The 23,925-nt window shown below is 38.4% G+C and overlaps 2 protein-coding genes across 6 annotated transcripts in view; one reads left to right on the top strand and one right to left on the bottom strand.

The window, feature by feature from the left end:
- Positions 1-4,948, top strand: part of LOC145986799 (P protein-like) — a 99,125-nt gene extending 94,177 nt beyond the window's left edge. For all 3 annotated transcript variants that reach the window (XM_083121235.1, XM_083121236.1, XM_083121237.1), the window contains 2 exons: positions 1,048-1,141; positions 1,395-4,948. In XM_083121235.1, coding sequence (XP_082977361.1) covers positions 1,048-1,141; positions 1,395-1,482 — 182 coding nt within the window. In that variant the 3' untranslated portion in view covers positions 1,483-4,948. The remainder of the gene's footprint in view (positions 1-1,047; positions 1,142-1,394) is intronic.
- Positions 2,486-23,925, bottom strand: part of LOC145986800 (ankyrin repeat and SOCS box protein 16-like) — a 33,823-nt gene continuing 12,383 nt past the window's right edge. For all 3 annotated transcript variants that reach the window (XM_083121239.1, XM_083121238.1, XM_083121240.1), the window contains 4 exons: positions 8,867-9,466; positions 7,753-7,996; positions 5,889-6,127; positions 2,486-2,800 (listed from right to left, as the gene is read on the bottom strand). In XM_083121239.1, coding sequence (XP_082977365.1) covers positions 2,486-2,800; positions 5,889-6,127; positions 7,753-7,996; positions 8,867-9,451 — 1,383 coding nt within the window. In that variant the 5' untranslated portion in view covers positions 9,452-9,466. The remainder of the gene's footprint in view (positions 2,801-5,888; positions 6,128-7,752; positions 7,997-8,866; positions 9,467-23,925) is intronic.

The following is a 23,925-nucleotide window of genomic DNA, read 5'->3' as shown; positions in this document are numbered from 1 at the left end:
ATACTTGAAAATTGCAATAATTAAAATTTGTTTATAATATTAATCAATATTGGTGTGTACATTTTCTTCTGCCAGTTATATGCATCAATTTACCAAGAAATTTTCTTTTGAATATTCAAGAATTACATCGGAATATTAAAATGGATATTATGTAATCACAAAATATAGTTTTTCGTGCAAAATTGGTGCAAAATAAAAATAAAGTTTGAATTTTGCATAATTTTCAGGATAATTAGACTCTGCAAAGGTGTCACATGGCATTTTTGCAGATCCGTGAAAGACCAATATCCAGAAAAGTATCGACTGGTATCGGTAGATGAATTCCAATTCCAGCCTAATTATTACTATTATCAGCCAAGTTGGCTCAGTTCTCAATAACATATTGATGGCAATATGTATAATATATGCTACAACTATGCTGTTGCTAAAGGTACGATAATTTCTGTGCATTTTGTCAATGTCCATCCCTCCGGCATTGGTACTAGACCCTGCATATTTTACTTGCAGATGAGCCATGCCACATCATAATTAGGGCATCATATACAGGGTGTCCCAATAAATGTACGCATACTTTGAATAATTATAAAGCCAGTGTTTATCTAAATACAGTTCATTTTAAAAATTTAACATTCTACAGACATTAATAATTTTCTTTGTCAATGTCGGTTTCCAAACTGATGACTGTTATGGTCCAGGCACTGCTGGTAACAGAAGCAATGGAATTTCAAACAGCAAGAATCATCATTTCATTCAGTATTTGTGCACATTCACGTTCAATGGCTGCCTTAAATTTGTCTACTCTTGCTGGTTTTGTATGATAAACTTTACCATTTACGTATCCCTACACAAAAAAGTTAGTGGCATAAGGTCTGGTGAATGTGGTATTTTGCTATATACACCCTGTATATACTCTACCAAATTTCATGCTAGTATCTAAATATTAAGTAAAAATATGCTTCTCGGCTCCTTTTGTCAGTTTGTGATTTCCTTTGTAATCTGAATCTCGTTCCATGTTTGAAAATTAAAATGAGATTATATTAATTACAGGAAATGGGACACTAATTGGAGCTTCAGCTAATGTGGTCTGTGCAGGAGTTGCGGAGCAGCATGGTTATAGATTCACCTTCATGCAGTACTTCAAGTAAGTATACTATGTACTACTTTACTATTTTAAAAAAACTTTAACATTTATCTAAATGTAAAACCTGATTTTTCCCAGGACATTATCTCAAAGCCTTAGAACATTTGTGGTTTTGGTGCAACGATATAGGCTTAGCTTAAAAATTATACATAAGCTAGTTTAATATTCTGGTGGGAATTAATGATAATCTATTTTTAGCTCTCGCTCATCTGAGGTCTGTATGGAACTTAATGGTACTTGTTGATATTTCCAGGGTTGGTTTTCCTGTGATGATTGTCAGTATTATAACAGCCATGCTGTATCTTATGGTGGCACACGTTGCTCTTGGCTGGAATTCTTGATGCTACAAAGCAGTATCTTCTGCTGGATCCAACAAACGGCATCCATTTTAAGTGTTGGAAAATGGACACTGTTGTTCCAGATTCTTTCAAGTGTTGTAAGTGGCACGAAATTGGAAGTTCCTTGTGTTTTACGACGGTGATTGTGGTGTTTCGCCCCCGTGCCTTGTGTGGTATTTTAGAGGGAGTGGAGTGGGGCCATTTTAAAGTTATTGGTGGCTGTTTTAACTTGCCACAGGCAGCTTTGATGGTGCTGCTAACAGTGTCTGTGAAGTTTTTTTTTAATTATCAATATGATGTAGGCCATACAGTGATTTGCATTATTCCACGTTGAGCCTTATTTTTAATGATCTGGGTTTATATATTTTTTATAACTGATAAAAATTTAGCTTTCATGTAAGTAAGTATAAATCTCATTGATTGCACATATTTATTGCTATGTGTGCACCTATGCAGGTGTTTTAGGTTTAATGGGTGTGTTCAAGAAGTTCCTAAGCAGAGAAAAATGTGGAATGTACCTGAATGTGAAAGAAAAAAAATGCTACTATGTGATCTAATGCCAAGTAATATAGTTAATAGTATTTTTGTAAAAAAAAATGCAATAAATGTTTGAATCACAAAGAAAACTATTTATTTAAATGCAGAGTACACAGCTAATTATTTTAACAATTTCACAATGAACAGTGCTGTGTGGGTTGCATTTTACACTACAAAAGTATGAAATTATAAAAATCCACAATATATTAACAAATAGTTTTACATTTAGGGGATCAGCCTCTTGTATATTCATATTAATACTTAAGAGGAGACCCTTTTAGATTTCTTCTCTGTTCATTACAAAGGTATAAAAATAGACAACACAATATGTATCTGCGAGCAATATCAAAGCAAGAAATTACCTTTGCATCACAGTAATTACGTAAAGCCTATTTACAAAACACACAGCGAAGTACAAAAGTGAAAAAATAAATCGGTGCATTAAGGCAGGAGGTGCACGGAAGCACCCTCAACTGATTTCGTACAGCAAGTACTTGTGTAGAATAATGGGTAACGGAAGTTCCTGGACTTGGGCAGGCAGCTTGCTGCCCAAATGGCGCCTCAGAAATAGCCTCGCCTGATGCCTGAGGGGGAGGGGCTGGCTCGCCAGCTGCAGCAGGATGTGCTTCTGCTCTGGGGACAGGAGGGAAGACCTTCGGATCATGTAGAGGTCGAAGCTTTCCGCTGCTTCCAAAAGTGCGATGAACAGAGATGGGTACTTGATGAGATTCTGCAGAGAATTGAGAATGCCGTGCGGATCTCGGAACTGGGTCTTCATAACCACCTGTTGAGGAAAAATAGTTTCGTAAGCTGTGCTAGTATTTGTTAAATCCTGTTTCCTTTGTACTACGTAAATTTTTAAAATTATTTCATGTCTCCTGTACTAGAAACTTAAAATATTTTAAAACTGGTATAGTTACAATAGAAAAATGAAAATTATACATAAATCCATTCAAATTTATTATGATAGTAATTGTACACTGAGCACATATAGTGTGCAGCAACATAAATTACAGTACTTGCTAGAGTATTAAATTGTAACTATTTCCAAGTTATGTTAATATACCCTTGGTTGTCTTTATATCATTGTGCTTTTGTCAAATGGTCCACTACTGAGAGATCAGAAAAAGTAAAACGTTCAAGCTTGCAAAATGTGCATTCACTTCAAAATTTAAGACAATGCTCTGTAAAGTGGTCAAGAAGAAAGATGCCTACTTTGATTTTGAGTAATAATTTGAGCTTTTTGAAAATAGAATACCCAGCTCTACCCGATTTCATATGGTGAAATATCAGCATTTGATTTTGAACCAATTTTCTATAGGAATGCGGCAAGTAATAATTCTGCAATTAGACTTTTGGAGACAAGTCTGTAGCCTTTACTCATTTCAATCAAGTACTTAATATACAGGGTATCCAAATAAAATGTATATTATGATATCAGTGTTAAGATACAGACATGAAAAATTCTTTGTCAATGCCTGTTTTCAAACTGATGACTTCTTGTCAAGGCACTGCTGGAAACTTGAAGCATTGAAATCTCAAACACCAAGAATCATAATTTAATTTGGTATTTGTGAGTATTCTCATTGTTGGCTGCCTTTAATTTGTACCGTAAACTTAATATTTTATGCATCCCTATACTAAGAATTTAGTGAACATGTTCATCCAATCCATCTGCTTGGCATATTTTGCCAAGTACCACTCTCTGGTCCAAATTGTCTGCACTAAGAGCATGAACTCTTCTTGGAATGTAAAAACTCCAATACCAGTGCTTAAAAATACAATTGGACACTTGATTTTGATGTTCCTGTGCGTACATTTTTTTGGGGGGGACACCCTTAAGTTCTAATTGAGATATGGCCATGCCAAAATTATACCAGTATGGTTCTGATGTGTAGAAGCATCAAGTTAATGCCATAGCAGATGTATTCAAATTCTGGTAACTGCTTTTCTACAAACACTGCCCCAGTGATCAATAAATGTTACCGTTAATTTCATAATTGAGAAGCTCTGCTAATTGTTGCACCTGCCATTGGCAAGTTTATGTACCCTGTTTCTTCAAGTCTAATGCTGAAATCCAGATTAGTACCCTATGTAGAGAGAATACATTTTTTTTACAAAACTTTCAATTCAATCATTACTGTGTCTCAAATAAGTAATTTTATATTTTGTCCCCTTTATTTAAAAAAAAAACAACAAAAAAACTAGAACTGGTAATAATTGAATTTTCGTATTGTTGCAGCGTGCCATGAATGTTCTAAATCTTTGAGATAGCATTTCTAGGATGTTCTGGAAAAGGCACAAACTGAAATTTTCGGTTTTTCATCTAAGAAAAAAAATATAATTTTATATTGGACTTGTGTAAAGATTCTAAACTATGATGATCCAACATTTATATCATGTCTGCTGTAAAATCGAATTTTTTGACTTGCACCTGTGCTGTACAGAAACTTGGTTTCTTGAATTTTTATGATAAACATTGTTTAAGTATAATACAGGCATGGTGGAACAAGTCGGGGGGGGGGGGGGTGCTGATAGGCCCATAAAGTCAGAGAAACAATGTATTCTATTTTAAATATTTAGTTGATAAACAACAGTACCCCTTGAGTATTCAATGTGCTGGATGAAAAGTGTTTACATTTGGATAAATGTACTTACTTGTGTAGTTTGTCTACGTGATCTAATAGTCATACTTTTGTAAACAAAATAGGCACTTAATGATAAGTTTACATTTTGTCCTGACTCAATATTCATAATTGTAACAAGTAGTGCAATTTCTATTATAAACTACATTATAGTCTGCATACAATTGACTGTAGTAAATTTGAATAATTTATTTTTAACAAAAAAAATTGTACATGTAACCAACAAAATATTATGTAGTATTGAAAATTAAAAAAAAATAATGATTAATAAAGTATTTTTTTCTGAAGCTCTTGTAATTATTATTTTTTAAAAAACTTTACTATTAGTTGGTGACCTACTACAGGTGTCCCTTGATCTCAGCCAGCCCCGAAAAATTTCCTTAAGTTAATAGACTTTTGTTTTTGATACAAGAACATAAAGCTTCCCTCGACATGCTGGACAGAAACTATTATCCATTCTGATTATAGCAGGGTCCGTCCAGTAACAGCAAGCACTGGTAGAGGGCCTTTGCAATTATGCATTGAGTTTTTGCCACTTTTGGCTAATCACAATGATGAGCCATGATTAGATGAAGAGACACTCACAAAGACTAGTCTTGGAATCAAGAAGTCCTGGGCTCAATACCTGGTGGAAGCACAAAGTGGTTCGAATCCCACTAAACTGCAGGTCCAGTCCCAATTAGCCTATCTGTGCATAAAGGGGTTTAATCACAAGTTACATATTCAGAAGCAGCATTACATGCACAAATTAGTGAAATTTAAGTTTGCTACAATTTTGTGCAAGACACTTTCCAGAAAATGACTACAAAGAGAAGCAAAAATGCTCCCAAATGGAAATCCTCAGATGATCAGTAAACTGATCACCCAGGGTTGCTGATAATTTCCGACATGAGATCATGTGAGGTTCTCAAAAGAACAACCCAGTGCTTGGGCTCAACCAGACGTCTCAGACTTCGGAGCCTTTACTCTACAATCATTTGCAATTGCCCTCTCCAGCGCAAGAAAAAAATAATACAAAGCCTCTACCCTCCAAAATGCTGGACAGAACCTGCTATTATCCAGAGGAAAATATTCCATCCCGATTATTTTTATTTATGGTCGCTTTTCTGCCACTTTTGGCTAATCACGAGAATGAGTGATGATATGGCACTCGCAAAGAACACTCATGCCTAGGGTGGGATTATAGCAGGTCCTATCCAGAAATAAGCATTAGTTGACCCAACTCACCCTCGCCCCATATCTCAGCAATAAACTGACCACGGCAGCACACGGATCCTCGTTTGAAGCCAGGTACTCTGCCAGCACGGGACGCAGTGGAGGACCTTCATCGCTGTCGATCACAATGTTGGGATCGGCACCGCATGCCAACAGCATGTGCAGCAACTCCAGCCGATTCGGAATGTTGTCTGCACAAACAACATGGAGAGGAGTTCCAATGATCGGAGAACTCGAATTCACATTTGCTCCTGAAATGAAAAAAAGTACTCGCTGCACAACGTGGACCATTGAATCTAACCTACGTGAACAATGTTTTGTGTTTTGTTCATTTGCATTATTTGCACTCAACACAGCGTTCTGTAACCCATATCTTGCAAACAAGGCAAAAAATTTTGCAATGGTGCATCAAATGACATGGATTTGTACCAATGAAAGAAATTATCTCTGTAAAGAAACTGCTGTATGCCTTACGTAAACAACAAGTGACATTTCGCAAACTTCTCACTTGCATCACCAGATCCAATAGAGTTTAAAATAAAAACACTTGCTTGTTGAAAACACACATGAACTCAGTTGTGTGCCAAAATTTCATAATTTATCACTAGATGTTGCAAGACAGTAACATCTAGTGATGAACAATAAAAATTTAGCACAAAAATGTAAGACCTCGCAACTGTGAGATGTTCTTTTGTTATCTCGGAACTGATATTTCTATTGGTTCATAGTTTGTTGTGCCACCTTTCACTGTTTAATTTGGTATGTTTTACTACTGCCTAATCACAAAGATGATGATTAGTGATGATATGAAATTGATGAAGGGACACCCACAAAGAGTACCTATGCTCACGCTGGGATTCTAACCTGGGACCCCTGGCATCATAGCACACAATGCTAACCACTCGGCCAGAGATGTCGTCTGTTGTATCTTCTTCCTACTGCATTCAGTCTGATGACCAGTGCTCAAAGTGAGGGTGAGGGGGGTGCAAGGGAATGGTATCCCCCCCCAGCTGTTTCACTGTGACCATGTTAAACCATAGGAGCATCTCCCAGCTAACACTTTCCACTTCAACAGATGCAAGTGAGAAGTTTGTGCAACGTTATTATTCACTACAACGTACAAAGAACTGTCAATCATTCTTTTGCCATAAAACTATTTCATCCAGGATCCACTAATCTATTTGTGAGAACATGTACTTGGTTTAAGTTCACATGATTCAAGGGACTGGACCTACAGTTTGAAGTAGGATTCAAACCACTATGTGCAGCCACCATTACAAGGCAACCCCAGTGTTACCACTATGCCACTGGGGAGTCGCATATACCCAGGTACTTATGCATTCCACTGTACAGTTAGTACCAAGCAAATTGTCCTTCACAATGATTATACTCTTTGCTTTATGCAATCAGAGCTGCAAGAATTGAAGCAAAAAGCCAAACAACCTTTGCCCATCCCATATTTTAGCCTAAATGCTTATTTACTCTGCTAACAGTCACTCCTTCAATTAAGTCATGCTTAATTGTGATGGCCTCCCTTGTATGTATATTTAATATGCATAAAATTCCTCTCAATCATGATTCTTGTAACCTGCATTGTCTTGCATGTGAAGTTTGTGTGCCCCAATTAGCCCCTAGACATAGATGGTTTTCCTAGACTGCAGCCTGCCATTTCAAGTTTCATTTCCCAATGGTACAGTGGTAACATTGTCACCTTCTAATCAAGGGGTCCCAGGTTCAATACCTAGTGGAGGCACATTATGGTTCAGATTCCACTTTAAACTGTAGTTCCAGTCCCAAATAGCCTGTCTGTGCACCAACATGGTCAAGAGTGACAATGGTAAAGCTAGGATCACTTAAATATTGACTTTCTACACACCTGCATCAATGAGCAGCTTCACCAGTGTAGGATCACCCTTGAGAATGGCAAGGTCCAGAGGTGTCGGCTTCTGATACTCTGCAGAGAAGCCGACGCGGGCTCCCTGCTTGACGAGAAGGTTCACGGTGTCGATGTTCCCTGAGAGAACAGCATAATGGAGCACAGTCCTGTAGTCATGGCGGGAATCGGTCATCGCGTTCACGTCTGCTCCGTACGATAAGAGTAACAGAACAGAGTCCATGCCCTGGAAAAGAAGGGATCAAAAATCATGAAGTTTCACTCTTCAAGTCATGTCATAATATTAGTAACAACACAGGAGTCAGCTGGCTATGTACTTTGTCAGATACTATTAGCAAAAAAGGTGAACTTAAACTTGGGTCTCTACCAATAAAACTAGCCCTGGATTCATAGAGTACAACAACCAGCTTCGACTTCTGGTAGAGCAAGCATTTTTTCAACGAGCTACCGTATAAGTTTAAATACTGCGCTTCAGGACACACAGGAGATAATTTCCACAATTAATATTACCTGCTTACATAGTAATTTTCCTGAAGTGCAAATTTCATAATAATTGTTACTGAAATTTACCTAAAACAGGATTCCTCAAGCCTCTTTTTACATACTGTCACTCATTTGTGGTGATCACGAAGGGGAAATTCTTAGATGGAAAGAGGGGTGACATTCTATGAATCCCCTCAAGCACTGGATCACAAAACAAAAACCTACATCTGAAAATAATCTTGCAGATAACTAAAGTTAAAAACACTGATTCACAAATTGCATTCTGGAAATTTTTACTCTAATCCAGCAAACCACACAAGATAATAGTCAAGAACTTTTGGTGTAGCCATACCCAAGAATTTACCATTATTTTCTTAAAAATGCTCAGTTATCATCAGGTCATTAATCCATCTCAATAGATAAATGTCGAGAGAGAAGATGCCTCTAACAAAAATGCATGGTAAATAACCAATTGCTAGTTATCCATACAGTGCAAAGACCCATGTAGTAATGGATAAGAGTAACCGGAAGTTAATGCTCGCTTTATTTCATAACTGAACCCTTTCTACATGAGTCATTGATGTTGATAGGAGAATAATGGCACAATATTTACCTGTGGAAGACGGGCAGCCTTCATGAGGGGTGTGAGTCCCGACCTGTCTCTGGTGTCGGGATGTGCTCCATACATCAGCAGCAACTGCATGAACTCCAGGTTCATCGGAGTCACCAGGTTGATCTCCGAGCCGAAGAAGTAGCGAGTGTTCGGATCCGCTCCATGCTCCAGGAGCGTCCTCGCAACGTCGTAGTGGTTGTTCTTGATCGCCAGCCTCAGGGGTTCGTCGCAGAGCTGGGTTCTTGGGAAGAGCTCGTCGTTCTCCTCCCTGAAGTTCACGGATGCCTTGTGGCTCAGCAACAGATCAACGAGCTCCGTGTAACCGTGCTCGGCAGACAAGTGAAGAGCAGAGTACCCGCAGTCGTCGCGGGCATTGGCATCGCTTCCACGGATCAACAGAAGTCGCACGGCTTCGGCATATCGTTGCCACACGGCATAGTGCAGTGGTCTTAGACCTTGGGTGACAGGTTCATTGACTTTGGCACCGCAAGCAAGAAGGATCCTTATCTCATCGAGTGGCACCATACGAATGATGCTGTCAGCTAGTTCCCGCTGGAGCGGGTTGGTGATGCATTCAGTAGGCATTGTCGGTGGCCCTACCTGCAATGACAAAGCAGTTATTGGTTACTACAAATACAACAGGAACAACTATGACCTACTCTACGAAAGTAGTGTTTCAAAAGTCATGCAACCCTAACCAGTTTATTCCATACATGAAATTCTAGAAGTTAATTAAGTAGAAGTAATTATGTCATCATTACTGATACACCTAAGTGACTAACATTTTTTCCCTGTAGGAAGTAAGTAAACAGTAACAAATGACATTCATATGGTTTCTGCTAAACAAGTAGGGGAAAGGCAGGTAATCACGGTCAGTTGGGAATCGCAGTCACCCTGTTTTCTCAGCTGGAAAGGACAGTGGAGACTCCCAACTAGTGCTGCTATCTGCTCGAGAGATTGGAGAAACACCCTCGCCATTTGTTCAGTTGTATGCAGTTAGAGGGGATTTTCATTTTAGAGTGTTTTTCTTGTAAACTTTGGATATCACATTGACAACAGTAAGTATACCTTATTATTATTACTTTGTTCTAATTAATTTAGGTGTCAATACGTACTAAGTGCTCTATGATGTGGAGGTATTAGTTTGAGAAAATATTAATAGTTGTCATGACCTCGATTTTTGTTTTGTAATGGCGTCAGTGCAGGGAATCCCAGTCACACTGACAGGCATTCCCTGTATGTGACCGTCATTCCCTGCAACAAGCAGAAAGTGTAATATTTGGTATGATGGCTGTAGGCTAGCGCCTACTGTTTCTAAGCTGGTTTGACCAAATATTTAGGAATCATTTAAAACTCTGTGTAACAAAACGTAGCCAGAAAATTCATGAAGAATCAATCACTTGTGTCATCGTCGGATAAAGATCTGGGAGTAGCAACACTTTGTGATGACGACATCGATGATGATTTGCCTGCCGACGGTTCAGATGGTGAGCATGTGAAGTGTTTCTATTGTGAAGAAATAATGAAATGTGGTATTGGTGCAGGGTGTGTGGCATATGGGCTCATTCAGAGTGTTGTGGCTATGGAGATCCTGCAGATTTTGTGTGTGATTCTTGTATGAAAAAGTGTCATTAAATGTTGTCAGTAATCTTATTATTCTGTCTCTTCTATGTAGGTTAATTTTTACTTATTTTTTTTTCAAAACTTATTTTATATTATTTGAAAACTTCCGAAAGGACATTACATTTTTCTTTAGAAGACTTAATTTTAATTGTTGTCTATCAGTTTTGATTACAGACGAAGTTTTTATTATTTTTATAATTATAAATTCAAGTAATTTCTTATATAGATCATAACTGTAATGAGTAAAATTGAAATACATATTTTGAAACTTGAAAAACAAAATATTTTCTGACTGTATATACCAGGAACCTAGTGACCGTTATTACGCGTACCTGCATGTGTTGGGAATTGCGGTCAAAGCAGTTGGTTGAGATTTTTATTTTTGATAAAAAAGTAAGAAAGGATTCCATGAATTTGACTAGGTAGTTTCGTAGTACAAAGAATGCAGTACGGGGTGCGAATTTTGTGCAGACATTTAGTGGCTTTTCTTAGATGTAATAAAAGGTTTCCCTTAGGTAACTGCCATTACCCGCATCTCCCCTAATTGAAATTTGTGTTATTTGTACAACATTCACTGTATTTTGCATGCGATTTTCACTGTCAGTTTAAATGATTTTTTTTAATCTCGACTCCCCGAAATATGTGGAACTTCACCAGAGCAGAGTTGGCCCAGTTTTAGTAGCATTTTCTTTTATTTTCTACCTCTGCCCGAAAAAAAAAAATCTGAATCATTAATTTATAGTTGCAGTCAAAAAAACAGCTTCTTCCTTCTAGTGACTGAACTTTTCCTTATTCAGTGTTTTGAGTGCATAAGAGTTATATATCAAATGAAATGCACTATCAGTTACCTTATAAAAGTTAAAAGTCTTGAAAAACACATGTGAAATTGTGTCAAAACATATTTTATAGTAATTTAACTTTAGTTTTAAGTACTCTGTAAACAATGCTTGACAGAGCTTGCAATAATATAATTCATTTTGTAATTCTTATTTATCTTTCAACAAAAAAAGGCACATCCCACATTGCACAGCGATTTGGATCCTATCTGTGCATAAAGTGGACTTCAAACCAACCAAAAAGGCAAAACACACAAAGACAAAAGAGTGTTCAAAATCAGAGATCATTACAAAATGAAAGTGTAGTTTCTAATCTATGGGCTCTCTACATTTGATGGGTTTGACAAGTTTCTATGCTTGGAGCGTTAATAGATTTCACATAATTTAACTACCATTTACAAAGGAAACTAAAAAATTGTCACTTTTCTACCTCATACAATAAAGCGAGAAGTTAATCGCATGTTTAGACGTACAAATATCACTTGGGTCAGCTAAAAAATTGCCGTTTTTTTCTTTTATCATGTTTACTTTAGGTTGTCACCCCTTTCTAAACTCATTTACACCTTTATATAAATCTCTGATAGTATCGTTTTTGCTGTTTGTTTCAATTTCGTTAATTTTACTTTTCAAGTAATCTCTTTTTTTACTTCTAAACGTGCGGTTAACTTCTCATTTTATTCTATTATAATTGCTTAAATTTGTATTATCATAGTTATTTAACTACCTAAGTTTAGCCTGATGTCTTATTTCTATTAGGTTATGACATTCATTATCAAACCACGGCTTACTTTTTCTTGGTTTATGGTATCCTATACTTTCTTTAGCTGCTGATTCTATTGCATTACGTATGTGCTCCCAATTCTTATATACGTCTGTTTATAATGGTCACTGGCACAATCAACACCTATATGTGAACGAACGTCAATTATATTAGTATGCCTTCTTTTATCACCGGCCTAACTAATAATTTTAATTACAACTTAAAGTTACAGCAATGAACCAAACTATAGTTCCTAAAATATATAAGGGTCATTTCAGGTTAAATCAGGCAGGAGTTGACCCTCATAGTCACCGATTTTGATGATATTTGGTACACAGCTTTGCTTTGCTTTGCTCCAAAACCGATACCCGTGAAAGGATTTTGCTGAAATATGATTATTACGAATTATATGAGGGTTGTTCAAAATGTCATTTTTTAGCAACATGCTCTTTTCAATTAAGTATATCTAGGGAACGAACGAAGATACAGGAGCGTTCTTGAGCTCGTTGTAAAGAGGAACGACGGTTGCATATTATGAGGTGATCAAATATTGAAACTTTGTAAAATTTGAACACACTGTTCAAATGTTCAAATTTCAAGTTTGAATAGCTCAAAACAACCCCCAATCGATTTTTCTCACTTTTGGATATTTTTAACTACCATCCTTCCTCTTCATACTGAGAAAGTTTTATCGAGGTGTTTTTTGATATAAGGGAGAAACATGAAATTGAAATTTGTCCTGCATCAGCAATGAACGGAGATGCAGCGTCCCTATGATGAGACTTTTCATTTGTGTCGCGCTAGAGGATATATATCTTACTGTTCAAGGGGAGATGATATTACACTTGATAACTGGCTTCATTTTGTGCTGCTATTGATAATATATACTTTACTGTTTCCATATTTTTAGCCGCGTTCGTGGGGACGAGATGTGGGCGTGTTGTGAAAACTTCTGTAGCCAAAAAAAATATGGGGGAAAAATGACGAATGTTGGGATATTTTAGAAAAAAATCATTACTTATAATATTTTATGAGAATAACTGTGAGTTAGAAGCAATGGCGGCGATTAGGGGGACTTGGGGCAATTACCCCCAACTTTTTGCCTCGCACTATGGCCTCCTAATGCGAAGTCTTGTCTCATAAGAAAATTAACTGCCCTTTCCCCCCATCCCTCAAGGTTCGGCACCCAATCGCCGCTACTACAGGGTGATTTTTTTAAAACTCATGGTTTTCTTTGTTGTGTAAAATTTGTAAATGAAGTATTATTTCCATGCGGTTTGTGGCAAATGAATAAGGAAGGATGGGAGATTTATTGGAGTATGTTTACCGGTTTATATGCATCCCGGGTAATATCGCCCACGCCTCAACAAAAACAGCCAATATTCACCAGTGTACCTTTCGCGTTTATATGGTCTGGGGGTTTGGATGCAGTGCGGAGGTTTAAGTTTCCTCCTGTAGATAGCACCCTTGTCATTGTCAACAATATCCAGGAAACTGAGCTGTTATATTGTTGTGCTGGAAAGTTGTGTGCTTTTGCGTAATTGTTGTGCTGAAAAGTTGCGTTATTGTGATCAGGACACAGTAAGAATGGTGTACTCCTTGCAGGAACGTGTGTTTATCGTGAAAAGTTTTTGGAAAACTGATTCTGTTGTTGGTACGCAAAGGGCATTTAGAAACAAATTTGCCTCACCTCCTGTCCCAAACAGGAACACAATATTGTCGCTAGTGAAGAAATTGGAAGAAACAAGATCGCTTCTGAGTGAGACAGGGAAGCATCGGACCCCGCTGGTAGGTGTGGAAGATGTCAGTGCTCGACTCTTGAGGTCGCCCATGAAATCTCTCCGTCGTTTGTCACAAGAAACCGGCTATAGCTATTCAACATGTCAAAAGGCAGGGAAAACTGAGAAACTAAGGGCGTACAAAATTACAGCTGTTCAAGAATTGAAGGATCCAGATAAAGTTAAACGTGTAGATTACTGTAATTGGTTTTTATTGTTTATTGTGCGTAATCCTGATATCTGAAAATAACGTGGTTTACTGATGAAGCCTGGTTTCATCTCTCTGGGTATGTTAATTCTCAGAATACACGGATATGGGCAGCTGAAAATCCACGTAGTGTAATCGAAATTCCGTTGCACTCACAGAAAGATGGGGGTATGGTGCGCTGTCTCAGCATAGTGGGTCCAATCTTCTTCAATGAAACAGTGAACACAGAGTGATACAGGGCAATATTCATGGAATTTGTTGAAAGTTTGGAGGACTTTGAACTCACACAGGGTTATTTTCAACAGGATGGTGCTACATGCCATACATCGCATGACAGTATGGCACTGATAGAAAGTTTTTTTGGGAATAGGGTTATTTCAAAGGGATTGTGGCCTCCGAGGTGTTCTGACTTAACTTCACTTGACTTCTTTCTGTGGGGCTTCCTAAAGGGACGTGTGTACACAAACAATCCTACATCCCTGGAAATGTTGAAGCAGAACATTATCATTGAAATTGCGAACATTAGCGCAGAAACACTATGTCAGACAGCCCTTAACATGGAACGGCGTGTTCGTCTTTGTTTACAGGAAGGAGGTCGACACTTTCAGCACCTTCTTTAAAGGTGAGATGTTATGTCATATGTCTGTGCAATAATTTTTATGTTTTATTTATGTTTGAGTGAATACAAAAAAAGAACTCATTTTCATTAATTCAGTTTAGCAAAAATCCAATACTTCAGTGTTATTGTAGGGTACACTGGTGAATATTTGCTGTTTTTGTTGAGGCGTGGGCAATATTACCCGGGATGCATATAAACCGGTAAACATACTCCAATAAATCTCCCATCCTTCCTTATTCATTTGCCACAAACTGCATGGAAATAATACTTCATTTACAAATTTTACACAACAAAGAAAACCATGAGTTTTAAAAAAATCACCCTGTACTATCCGCGACAAAAATATTGAGCCTTCGGTTTAAGCGCTTGTAAGATTGTACTCCGTGGGAGAAAGGAAAGTCAAATATACCTCACTGGAAATCTTCAAGTATCTACTTTTTAATAAGCGTTATCTGAAAATTAATCTTAACTTTGTTTTCTTACTATAATAAAAAAAATCACTGAAAAGTGTAGTTTTTTCTTCCAATTTTCACGAAAGGGGAACTTAACACCATACAGTTCATAATTGACTGTACATATAATTTTGAGATTTTGTGTACTTTAAGTTTGATTATTTTTGAACCTCTGTAGAAAAAATCAAATGCATATTTTTACTCGATACTTCAAAAATTGGCATTTTGTGGAAACGTGCAAACTTGAAATCCATAATTACAAATTCAATGAAATTGCAAAAAACTTTTGATATAACGCATTTTATCAAATTCCAGAAGTTTGGCGTGTGTACCTCAAATATGGTTCCAGATATTAATTATTCTTTCGCACTCCTAATGTGGTAAACGGCTGCATGACGTATGGCCGGGTGCGACCAATCTCAGACTCCGCGGGCTGCAAGCGACTTCCACAGCGTTGCCGTTTCGCTGCACTTCGCTGCACTTCGCTGCGAGAATCGCGCAAGTTCGTTCCGTCGAGCCGATCAAAAGTATTATCACAGCATAAAATAATGAATTAAGTATTTCTCATATTGCAAATGGAGTACTGTTGTACTGCAGTTTTTTGTGGGGGGGGGGCATTTCTTTTAGCTGTTAACTTCATATTAACGTCGTCTCCTTCGATACCCGGTGGAGGTACGTACATAGTGGTTTGGATCCCATTTTAAACTGTAAGCATTTGACGCCTTCACGCCAATTAATATTTTAAAATATATTTCGAGCAAAATCGCATGTAAGTTGTGTTTATCTCGTAAAATTCACTTTCATCATGTCGAGTAGTGGTGGTGCTTTCAGCATTTAACGTGTTGCTATACATTCCACCTGAAATATTGATTTTATATTTTGTCTGTTTCACAGCTGCAACTCTTGTAATAAGCAAGGAGTTGTGGGTTCATTAACAGATTTGATTTATTTTACTTCGCTTCTTGTGCCACTTTTGGCTAATTTGCGAAGATGGGGATGAGTGATGATATGATGAAATTGATGAATAAACATCACAAACGTCCATGCGCAAGCCAGGATTCAAACCCGGGACCCCTGGCGTCGCAGCGCGATGTGCTAACCACTCCGCCACGTGGGCCGGCGGTTCATTAAGAGAGAGAGAAGGACTAGAAACTAATACATTTTCAATAAATATAATGAGTGAAAGGTATAATTATAAAATGCTGTTCATAATGGATTCGGTTGAACTGGATAATTAAAATAAAAGTCGTGTATCTTTCTTCTCACCACATCTTGCAAAACCTCGCCCAATAAAATATCGGGTCGATGCAAATTTTTGTTGTTCCCTTTTTCTTAACATACATTTTTCACTGTGCTGACAAAACCCCCAAACACTTCGCCGTGCACTTGACACCTTAGTTTAATCACTTCACAGAATCGCCATCACTCAATACTGTGCATACGAACAAACACGCGAACTTGTGAGAGACCGACTGCCTGGATAGAATGCACGTAAGAATTATTATGGCTATGTGGGTGTTCAGTCAATAATTCATGGCAGGAATGTAAACACAGAAGTGACAATAGAAAATTTCGGCATCTCTACAATGCTTTCCTTTCCGCAACACATGGTTTCGGCTCATTTCCCGTGTCAGAGCTGCTTGGACGCGGAGTTTAAAGGGCAAGCGGCGACACTTGGCAACAAAGCTCACTTGTTCTTATAAAAACGATGTGAATTGCGCCCGAACCGGTTGCCAAGAACAACAATTCTCTGTGTTGTTTTCAATTCGTACAGTGTGAAAGAATGAAATATGGAAATTTGATTTTTATTCTACGGCCATCATTTTGATATGCATTTCATAACCATTGGTCTGGCTATTTCTAAGCGTTAATTAATTAATTCATAATTAATAATTAATTGTGGCTGTTCCATAGCTGATAGTACCTTTGTATTTGGCTGATATATTTCCACATAAACAAACTTCAATCACAAAAAATATCATATTTTTACGACGGTTTTACACGAAGCTACACACAATTGAATTCGACTTATGTAAAAAATACACGAAAAAATACACTTTTACAAACATTTTTCTCTGAATACAAAACAGACAGAGTTAAAATAACTTTCTTGAGACCTCATTTCGAGATGTTGGAATGAGCTCTAATTTATATGATTGAAAATATAAAAATGATAACCATCAACAAAACTTTCAACACGCAGTTATTCTCATAAAATGCTTTAAAAAATGAGTATTTCACAAAAGAATCGTTTATTTTTTAAAAATTGATTTTTTTGATTTAGTGTGAAAGTTTATACTATTTGGAGCACTTCTGAGAAAATCAGACATTGATAGGTGTCACCGTTCCCGAGAAATAAAAAAGATAAAGTGTTCCCATGTGCTCAGCACCACGCCATGAAGTCATATAGGGGTAACGCCCCACACTTTCTTGATACGGTCGTGGGTGGGGGTGATGTGATCAGCATCACGCCCCTGACCGCCTTTACCTTCCAGGGTTTCCCCCAGGTACCCATGTCATTCGACACTGAGTGGGCGCCGGGGCCGCTTCCAACGTTAGAAAAGTTCCCGGATTTGAACCGGCCGGGGATCGAATGCAGGACTTTTAGCATGGTAGTCAGACGGGTTACCGACTGAGCCACCCGAGAAATATCAAACCAAAAGTATCTAATACGGTAGACTCTTTTGAACGTGGTAGGCATCAGCACACACATAGCGATTGGCTCCTCGACTGAAAATACCTTAAATGGCATAATAATTATACTACCAAGTCTTTTGCTTTTATCAAAAAGTGTAACAATTCGTCAATCATTAGGGACTTAGCCGCTGGACAGTGATCAAGATGGTGGGTACGAAGTCCTCTGTTTGGAGACACATCTTATGGCGATTCTTTGATTAAATACATTAAAACTTATAGGTATCAGTTACAAATTAGGCTATAATTTGTATTCCAAATAATTTTCTGTCGCATAATTTATTCGATAGTTACAATGGAGAAAATTCTAAAAGTACAGGAAGACTTGTCTTTATTTCTTACATACCGTGAAAACCACTTACATTCGTATCATTGCCTATCCTTTCAATTTTCATTTATTTCGAACTAAAATAAATGAAAATCCCGCATCTCCAACCACGTATCATTATTCTCTAGGCGTTACGACGTCACGTTGAGCGCTAGAACCCGCATCTATCACCACGAGGGATCGTACTACGGGTGATGTAGCTCATTCCTCATTCATCCCCCCAACTATTGGTATACTCGCTGTTCATGGCAAACCTGATGGCAAGGTGCAAGTGGTACTGACTAAACACATACGTGTGGCAAGACACAACACTTGAGTTTTAAACCCCCAAAGACTGGATCAACATGGCTAATTGGAAAGGGTATAATTGTCTCTGCATTACAGCTGAAGATTTGCGATGAGAGGTTACGCTCGAGACTGTACAGAGTCTGACTTGCGACTCGCCTCGACACGGTCTCCCCAAGGCGTCCTCTTGTCTCTCTCCGTAATCCTCCTACTCGCTCCTCGATTGTAGAACTGACCACTGACCTCTCTCCTCCCAGACATTTATTCCAATCGAATTTATTCAGTTATCTGTAGACTTTTCCTTGATTGCGATCGTTTACACCAATTTGCAACGATGGCGATCAAGGAAGATCGGCAATGTCTTGTTCTAGCAATTTCCTGATTGGAAAGGTGATGGCTAAATGTCTGGGATTTTAGAGTTCGTTGTACGTTACATTTAAAAGATTCTACAGATCGTTACGATGCCCCTCTCCGGAAAATAATTCCTTTGAATTCGTCTTTATATGTGATCCAATCTTATAGGGGTATCGTTCATTACCAAAACATAAAATCCTACAGATCGTTACGCATTATTGAACAACGAAACATTACCTTTTCTTCAGTTTATCTAATGAGGATCAAAAGCTTAATAGAAAAAATAACTGCTTAGATATAAGCCAGTAACTAAGAGTCTGTGAATCCGATGCTTGAGGGGAAGCGAGATGGTGAAAACAGTTGGTAAGGTATGTCACATTTCTAGTAACTTTTTTAAGAGGGGGATATTGAAGCAGTAGTGAAATTACAAAAGATTGATTCGTTAACTTGTATGCACAATATGTAAAATAACCAAATAATCACACACACACTATGTCTCCATAACGTGAGCTTAATTCATGTATTTTATCATGCAATGATAATTGGACATTGTCTATTGTCTTGTGCTGTAAACTATACTTATTCTACGTCGGCCCCTTGTAATTAAGAGATCCCGGGTTCGAAACCAGATGAAGCCACGTGGTTCTGATGCCACTTTAAACTGTAGGTCCAGTTTCGATTAGCCTTCATAAAGTGGACAGAAAACAAAAACTCAATATATTCGCATATTCTGTTTATGAACTTCCTTATGAACATAAATATTAGCCTTGTCACTGTGAAGGACTTTTCATTTAATCGAAGCGTCACACTGTAATTGTTCGCGACAATCATTCATAATGCGCAGCTCTTCATGGATGTATCCGATTAAAATCTTGTGCAATGGCATGCGAACTTCTCTCCCTAGACGTCACTTTGATCTCAATGCGTTACCGATGCGCTAAACAAATTTTAAGGCATTTTTCTAACACCTCGAAAAGGAGCAAATTGGTACAAGAATTTAGTCAAAACATTTTACTGGTTAAAGATACGTCGAAAAAACCTTCACCATTACATTTCTCGTGAAATTCCAGAATTGTTTTCAAATATCATATCACCCCTTTCCCATTTAAAATTCTGAAGTTGAATTCAAGATGGCGGACAGCAAGATGGCCGCCGACCGTGCGGGTGGCGTCGATGTGGTTCCCCCTTGGGCTGGCAACGATTGGTCATCACCATTTCCACGTTGCGCGCTGCAGTGGCCTTGTACTGAGGGTGTTCAGAGAGAACCTCTTCTCTCGCCTTCAGGATTGTTAAAGGTTCAGAAACACATACATTTTAATGGGTTCTATTGGGTTCCGCTGCAGGACCGGAACTTTTTTTTTCTTGCTCAATTTAAATTCGGTCCCAGTTGCATATTGTTTCATTGAAAAAATGTTCCTGGATCGAATTTAAATTGATCCGGAAAAAATGTTCCTGGACCGAATTTAAATTGATCTGGAAAAAATGTTCCTGGACCGAATTGAAGTACTTTACAGATAAAAAGGTACCTTACGGTCCAGAACCCATTTACGCTTGCTGATTTTCTCTCCTGGACCGGAATTGAATTTAATTAAAATTTCTGGACCTTTAACAACCTTCATGAGAAAAAAATATATTTTGCCTGTGGTGGGTATTGAACCTACGACAGGCCTGTGATCCAACCAACTACTCCACGGAGCAGGATTTGTAGTGAAATCCCAGCTCTGTCGTAGGTTCGATACCCACCGCAGGCAATTTTTTTTCACATCAAGACGAGATAAGAGGTGCTCTCTCGAAACGCAGTGTTAGAATAAGTATTATTTAAAGCACTATGTCCAGTTAACATTGTCATTGGCATTCAGAGAATTATTACGTCTTTTGCACAAAAACAGTATATAATTACATCGTCCCTTGTAATCAAAAGATCCCGGGTTCGATACCCCGTGGAGGCCTTTCTGTCAATAAAGTGGACTCAAAACAACAATATAAATTCAAATTCAGTAATAAATTGGTAGTGGTGTCAGGGAAAGCGTACTACATGCTACAGAATGGACCTTCCTTCGGAGGCATCCCAAAATAAATCAAGGTCACAAGGACAGGATGTTGGAGTTCTCTCAAGAGCTTCAAGATTCTCCGAAACCTAAAGTTAACTGGCGATACAAAGCTTATCTGTTAGTACTGTTTAAAAGTAGGTGGTGGGGCAGGCAAGGAAGAATTACGAGCACGTCGAGTACTGCACTTCACAAGCTATGTACGTATTCTATGCAGTTTCTGTCAATATTTATGTCCAGTTTACGCCAAATTATACATCAATACAAATTAACAGGGAAGGGTTTAAGTACACATTTCGTGTCCCTCGTGATGTTGTTTTTTTTTTAGTAAAATGGTAACTAGTAATGTTACTTCTTTGCACGTTTCAACAGCAATGAACAAAATTATAGTCCACTAAAATATATATAAATAACATTTTAATCTTCATATACCAATTAGTCACGAGAACATATTTTGCGCCACTTAATTTTTCACTTATATAAAGCCTTACTTTCACTTTTCTTTCCTCTGTATTTTCATATTTAAACATATGTATTACATTGAATGTAAATTAGCGTATATGAAGCCAGTAAAAAAAAGGACAGTCCGCTTGCAGATTCTACAAGCAAGAAGTATAATTGTTTCCATGTTGATCCATACAAGCATTCGCCTACCCGAACCCAAACTCCAGCAAGCAACCCCCCCCCCCCCCCGCCCTCCGATGGTAATGTCCAGTTTGAGCACTGCTGAGCATAGGATAAAAAATTATCGAGAAGAGAAATAATAAAAATGACAGAGAAAAAATACATAGTGGTCCCTTGACTAGCTTTCGTCCCGTTGTTCTAGATAATTGCCTGAGGATTCTTGAAGGCAAAGAGTGACAGTTTTGCAACAGGCGGCCATTTATCATTATTAAGCTAGAAACGATGTTGAAAAATATTATGATGAATAAGAATTTTCAGAATCCCATGCATTCCTTACGCTACAACTTCAAGTTGCGACTAATCAAATTAGCGTTTTCAACATTTTAGACGACAAATAAAATATTCAACGTGTCCTCTTTCCGTTCATGTGTTTTTCTACGCCATCGGAAGTTTGTTATTCCAAAGAGAACATATATACTCCCATAAGCGTAATATTAAGTTTTCTCCCCCTCCTACAAACATGCAGCGCGCAGAACTCTTCTTCTACAGCTCGCCGCGGGGAAAGGTCGATGGGAGAGAGGGAAGGGGGGGGGGGGGGTCTTTCCAGAACCTCACGTCTGGCTGGACACTGAAAATGTACCTCGTGTGTCGAGCAGGCGTCATAAGAACTCAAAGAACAGAAGCAAAACGCAGAGCGATTGAAGAATGTGCTTTTTCGCAGAATAGGATACGCCGAGCTGCGAAAACATTCCTCCACAGGAGATCTAAAAATAAGCAACCAAGAAAATCAGCGACGTCCTTTTTGTCCCCCGCTATGACAGGTGGGAGTCTGAGAGTGAGGTGTCACTGACCACACAGCATCAGCAACATTTCGGAAGCTCTCACTTTCGTCACTTTTTCCCCTGGCTACGTCCTCGTCTGCCCAGGTGACACTATGGATATTTTTAAAGCCTTGAAATCGTCCTTTGCAACGCGGACGCAGAGAATTTCGACTAAAATAAGCGAACAACATTGCTCCTCGCTCTGTCTGACCATGTGCCATTTCAGTTCAGACCGATTTCTCTTCTTCTTTTGTATGTTTATTATTTTGTGTCACTTTTCTTCCTCTGTGGACTAATCGTGATGAAAAAATATGTGATGATTACACGTACACACAGAGGGAGGAAAATGCATGTAGGGATTCGAAAACTAAACCTCTAGTGACTAAATCGTGAGTCCACAGAAAAGGGGGGGGGGGGCGCTACCTACTGGAACGCGGTAAAACTAAACAAAATAAAGAAGACGGGTAGAATAGTGGCCAAAATAAATAATAAACACATAAAGTATTTCATGTTGAAGGAAAAGGATGTTCTATTTCAATTTTGGTTATTTTCGTGGTTTCTCTAACTTTTTGACTAATTGCGACGATGAGGATGACCGATGAACGGATGAAACAATGATGAGATAAACACAATTATACAACCATGACTTGGCTAGGGTTCGAACCTTGTACCTCTGGCGTCGCAGCGCGTGACGTTTTCAACACACGGCCGACGAAGATTTTAAATAAAATGTGTTTTTCAACAAACACATTTTCTTTAACAAAACTCTTCCCGTTATGTATAAATAACGAAATTGTTTGAAGTCCACTCTATGCTCAGCTAGGTTATTACGAACAGGGCATACAGTTTAAAATGGATTCCGAACTACTGTAGGATGTGCCTCCACCGGGCATCGAACCCTGGACTCGACAGTGCTATGCAAACAGTATGAGCAGTCTACGAGTTGCAAGTGCGTAAACTGCGAACACTACAAGCAAGGCAATTTGATGAAAAACTGTTGACTACGCGAATCCCAAGAAACGAATTGGAAAGTGACAAGTCACATTTAAAATATGGATGGCAGAAGTCATTTTGAAGGTTTCTGACCTGTAAATGGGGTTGAACTGAGTGGTATTTCATAATTTCCCAACGGCTCGAAATTTGGATGCCATGGAGTTCGAGACCAAGTTGACGACATGCACATGCGCATTGGACGTCACCTATTGCGTTGGTTGGGATGCCAGCAGGTCGGTGACATCAGCAGTCACCTGTGCGCGGACGCCTTGCCAATGCCTTAGCACCGGTTGAACGGGAACGGCCAGCCTGGCTCGGAGCCACTGCTCAGGCAATTCCTGCTTTTTCAGAAACTGCGTATGAAATTCTGAGGAAACTCTTTAGTCTTATGCAACTCATCGCAGGCCTTGGGGAAAATGTAGCGGTGTCTCACTGAGTGGTTGATATGGGTGACTTCATTTCGTTTTTTTTTTTTTACGATAAGCTATAATGAAATTGATGTAGGGACAAAAAATCCCCACGTCCAGGCCAGGCGTCGTAGCGCGCTGTGATAACCACTCTGCCACGGAGACCATATCATACTTTATGAAAATAAATGTTACAATATAAAAATTAAAAAAGAAAACATTAAAATTA

The sequence above is a fragment of the Lepisma saccharinum genome, chromosome 4 (assembly GCF_977018435.1).
Source record: "Lepisma saccharinum chromosome 4, izLepSacc3.1, whole genome shotgun sequence".
NCBI classification, from domain to species: domain Eukaryota; kingdom Metazoa; phylum Arthropoda; class Insecta; order Zygentoma; family Lepismatidae; genus Lepisma; species Lepisma saccharinum.
Note: the sequence above shows the minus strand (reverse complement) of the source record. Positions and strands in the feature narration are given on the sequence as shown.